Source organism: Citrus sinensis, chromosome 2 (genome assembly GCF_022201045.2).
Source record: "Citrus sinensis cultivar Valencia sweet orange chromosome 2, DVS_A1.0, whole genome shotgun sequence".
Taxonomy (NCBI): domain Eukaryota; kingdom Viridiplantae; phylum Streptophyta; class Magnoliopsida; order Sapindales; family Rutaceae; genus Citrus; species Citrus sinensis.
The window spans coordinates 22,594,063-22,598,232 of NC_068557.1; the positions used below are offsets into that span (position 1 = coordinate 22,594,063).

The window sequence follows — 4,170 nt, forward strand, 5'->3', positions numbered from 1 at the left end:
TAATCAGCAAGTAATTGATATATTTACCTGTATTGAATAAGACAAAAGTAATATTAAAATCAAATCAAGTAAACTGTTCTCCCACTAGCTTTATTCATTGAATCATTCTAATCTTAATATAAATTATTGATGTCTCTCATATTCTTTCAGACACAGATTTTGATGAAGCAAAAGGATGAGTGTAGCAAGACTGCTCTCTTTCTCAATCAAGCATAATGCACACAAGATCCCAGCTCATAGCACCCTTTTACAGTGGTTTCCCGGCCAGAAAACGACTGTAAAAATCCAATGCCTCTCGTGGTTTGTATTCTGGTACTGTATGACCAGCTCCCTGCACCAACAAAAATCATATTAATGCAAGCTACAAGAAATTGAATACTGCTTTTTGTGGATTCATTATTAGCTTATAGATAAAATTATACTGTAACTTCTGTTACAAGCATTTCACCTTTATGGTTAAAAATGTGAGGTTGTTTTCATATCCTTGAGTATATCTGCAACCAACAAGATGACTTATTTATGGATGTTTTGAGAATTTTCATCACAAACAACTAGCAGAAGCATTCTGAAGAAATTATGAATAGGGTAGGGACTAGGACAATATCAATGAATATCCTATATATTAGTAGATGCAGAGTTGAAGGAAGTACCCAGCAACTTGTCCATTGGAAGTCCAAGGTCTCCATTTATCTACAATCTTATATCCAACCGACCTAGTCCATGCTTCACTCCCAGTGAAAGGAACACACATATCATGATCCCCACTGACAGAGAAGTCAACAGAAATACAAATCAATTATCAGTGGACACGACCATCAATTTTTGGGAACAAGCACTAAAGCATTGTTGGAGGTCTACCTGAATATGAGTGCCCGATATCCCCTGAGAGTGAGGTTCTTATGGTATTTGATCATGCTCCCAGCATCATGTTCAAATAAAATCCTGTCTGTACATAATTCCCAACTTCCAGCAATGCTCTCCTGTTGTGTCACAAGGAGCATAAAATAATTGCCCCAGAATTTGGCACTGACAAGTAACAAATAAAATTGAGATCACTAACCGGTTCGGCATGAATTGCTGTCCTAACTGCTGCATCATTGAGCCATAGAGTTGCAACTCTATCATCCTGCAGAGTTAATATTAATTTTCAGCATAAAATTTTAAATAATTCTAATAAGTGGACAAAGAAATAGTTTGACTCTTTAAGAACAAATGAGCCATCCGTTGAAAGCCATAAATCCAATGTGTCTAAATTAATTAGAGTAGAGAAGCAAGACAAGGACCTGTTGATCAATAAGAAATGCTGAAAAAAGATAATCTCAGCAAATGCATGTCTTGCTAGCTTTTACTTATTGGGAGACCCAGAATGTGGACAGTGAAAAAAAAATGTCTCTGGTTTGAAGCATAATATATTTTTTTCTAGATCTTTAATGGAATTAAACTAACACCATTTTCCTATTCAAACAAATTTAGCCATACGAATTACGAAATCATTGCCGGAGAGGAAGAGGAGGAAAAGGTTTAAGGATTGTAAATTGACTTACTGTGCATGGCACAGAATTACTATTGAGAAGCTGGGGCCAACTTGGAACAATCCCGTCTCTTACAGGAGCTCTAAGAGGCCAGGCACGACCAAACATCCTTATCCTCACAGGAAGAGGCCTATCAGTCTCACCCAACTGCCGGAAGCTGGATGGTAACCTAATGTTAGCGGCTGCAATCTCCCATGTCTCATTGCCATGATAGCACGGCTCTAAAATATCATACATGTTTAAACCTGCAATATCCTGAAATTTAAAAATCTCTTAAGAATAAACGAAGAAGCTGGTTCATATTATCTGAACATTTGCATAAATCACGCATCAACAAGCAATCATACTACCTTCTCAACTTCAGAAAGCTTGCTGTCACAAGCCTCACTGAGTGGGTTATAGAAATTTCCTTGGCACAAATTTTGCACCTCCTGCAGTATGTAACCTGAATGATCATTCTAATGCTTTTGATTAAATTTAGGAATTAAGCAATATTTCAACCTCTGAGACTCAATATTCAAATTCATATACAATGGAGTCCAAGATGTAATCTGAATGTTTCAAAAAGAAAACGCTTCATCTGTAGCTCCACCCACCTCATATAGGTCATCTGATATCAGACCCATCCCATGCACAAATGGAACAAGCGCGTTCCCATCAATCTCTTCATCTGTTACTCCATTTCCCACCAGATATCCCTGAATATAACAATCACAGATTACAACTATAAATTTTAGCTTCAATAAAATTACTTTTGAGAAAGGCATACCTTGAAGTTCAGAACAGGTTTTTCACCAGCATCAATTCCTGCAAAATGATGATAATAATAAATATACAACTGAGCATAGCAGCACATGTTTAACCTAAAACACACAGTTCAAAATATGAATTACCTTTCATCACTTCATAAGCAAGAGTGGGCACATATATCCCAGCATATGACTCTCCAGCAATAAAAAATGGGTTGGCTAGGAACTCCGGGTATAGTTCAAACCACTGATGCACAGATACAATTCATTAACACATACATCATCTTACAACTAAAGAAGAATATTAGTCAAATTCTCAATTTCTTCGAATTTACCTTGAGGAGAAATGTGTGTGTATCAGAGGCAGTCTTTAAGTCCCCAGTAACATAATCAGTTTTATTTTCTGAGTAAGAAAGTCCAACACCAGCTGGGGAATCTAAATATATAATGCTAGAAACCTGAAAATTCAAGAACAGGAGGTAAGTGAAGTTCTGAGTTGTATTGATTCATGCATTGACAAAACCAAAATGTTAATACTTTTGTGATTAAATAAAGCTGATCAAGAATGTAGACCTTGGTCCAGCTATATGGATTGACATGCAACTTGGGCAGACTTCCCTTTGTCGTTGGTGCTTCAAAATTGAAAGGCCCTGCAATGTAAGAAAGAAACCTAAGTGTTGCCCAAAAAAGAGACCAATAAATGGGGAAAAACGGAAAGGACCGTATCCTTTCATATAATTGAAGCAAGAATAGAAAGATAACATGTGAACAAATTCTACTGAATTGACCTAATTTCAGATAAAAACAAAATAACCAGCATTAATTCGATAAATATATACCGTGCTCATATATAAAACCATCAAAGCTGGAGCATCCTGGTCCACCATTGAGCCACAGAACCACAGGATCCTTGGATGGATTCCCTTCGGATTCAACAAAGTAGTAAAAGAGGTTCCTCCCATGGCTTTCATCAACCGTCACATACCTTAAAAAAAAAAAAACCCACCATAATTAATCATCAAAGCGTAGTCTTTGGTCGACTTTTGGATAAAAAAACAGCTATGAATCAGAGACAAAGAAATGGAAATGCAAAAAATTGAAACATACCCAGAATAGTGCTTGGAAGGGAGATTGCCAGAGAAGCCAGGAATCTGAGCGATGAGAGCAGTTTCAGGAGCTGAATGAGTCAACACTGAAAAGCTCAATAATGTGTAACAAGCTAGTATCTTGTACATGATAAGACGACCTTTACCCATTAAAAAGTTTGATTAGAGTAGACTGCATGACTGTTTGATTATCCCCGAGACGCATTTATATAGTTGGTGAAAATGCAAGTTTCTAATGAAAAAACGCTTGCTTACAGTCCAATACGAAAGTGACAGAGAGAGAACATGGACCATGAAGTAAGCAACCGTGAGGCTCAAAGGTAGAATGCCTTGTGGACAAAAACCGAATTTTTAAACTAATTTTACTTAAGACTTTGAGCTACATAAAGATTGTGGTTTGGTTTAGTTCAGATATTCATTGACTGGCTTAAGTGGCTTTCGTGCACTTAAAAATATATAATGATTTTGGGCCACAGTTTTGTTTGCTTTCCTTATCTTTACGTATGTGCTCAAAGCACAGGCGAACAGAAATAGGCGCTATGTGCATGTGATGGCTGTTATACAAGAAACAGGGCCATCAGTATCTCAGGTGGTGGCCAAGAGAAACGTGTTTCCCATTGCAAAATGAAATAGTTTGTAGATTTGATGACTTTAGGGACAGGGATGGCGACGGGCTAGCGGGGGAGGAATAATTTTTTCATTCTCACCTCATTTCTCATTTAATTATTTTATAATAGATATTTATCATATTATAAAATATTTAAATTATTTAAAAAATCTCTC

The 4,170-nt window shown here is 36.7% G+C and overlaps 1 protein-coding gene across 1 annotated transcript; it reads right to left on the reverse strand.

Annotated features, from left to right (window-relative positions):
- On the reverse strand, positions 1-3,854 carry LOC102622225 (serine carboxypeptidase-like 20). The gene is made up of 14 exons (XM_006492161.4): positions 3,389-3,854; positions 3,121-3,266; positions 2,855-2,931; positions 2,617-2,739; positions 2,426-2,528; positions 2,302-2,339; positions 2,129-2,230; positions 1,883-1,963; positions 1,545-1,787; positions 1,061-1,126; positions 859-980; positions 651-764; positions 449-494; positions 1-331 (listed from the first exon to the last, which is right to left on the reverse strand). Exons 1-14 carry the CDS (start codon positions 3,535-3,537, stop codon positions 248-250), a joined length of 1,494 nt encoding a protein of 497 aa, XP_006492224.1. The 5' UTR covers positions 3,538-3,854; the 3' UTR covers positions 1-247.
- Between the last annotated feature and the right edge of the window lie 316 nt (positions 3,855-4,170).

Coding starts and splice junctions, on each gene's coding strand:
- LOC102622225 (XM_006492161.4), bottom strand. CDS start 3,537: ATGGGTAAAGGTCGTCTTATCATGTACAAGATACTAGCTTGTTACACA. Junction 2,932..3,120: donor TGGTTTTATATATGAGCACG/GTATATATTTAT, acceptor CTTACATTGCAG/GGCCTTTCAATTTTGAAGCA. Junction 2,231..2,301: donor AACCTGTTCTGAACTTCAAG/GTATGCCTTTCT, acceptor TGTTATATTCAG/GGATATCTGGTGGGAAATGG.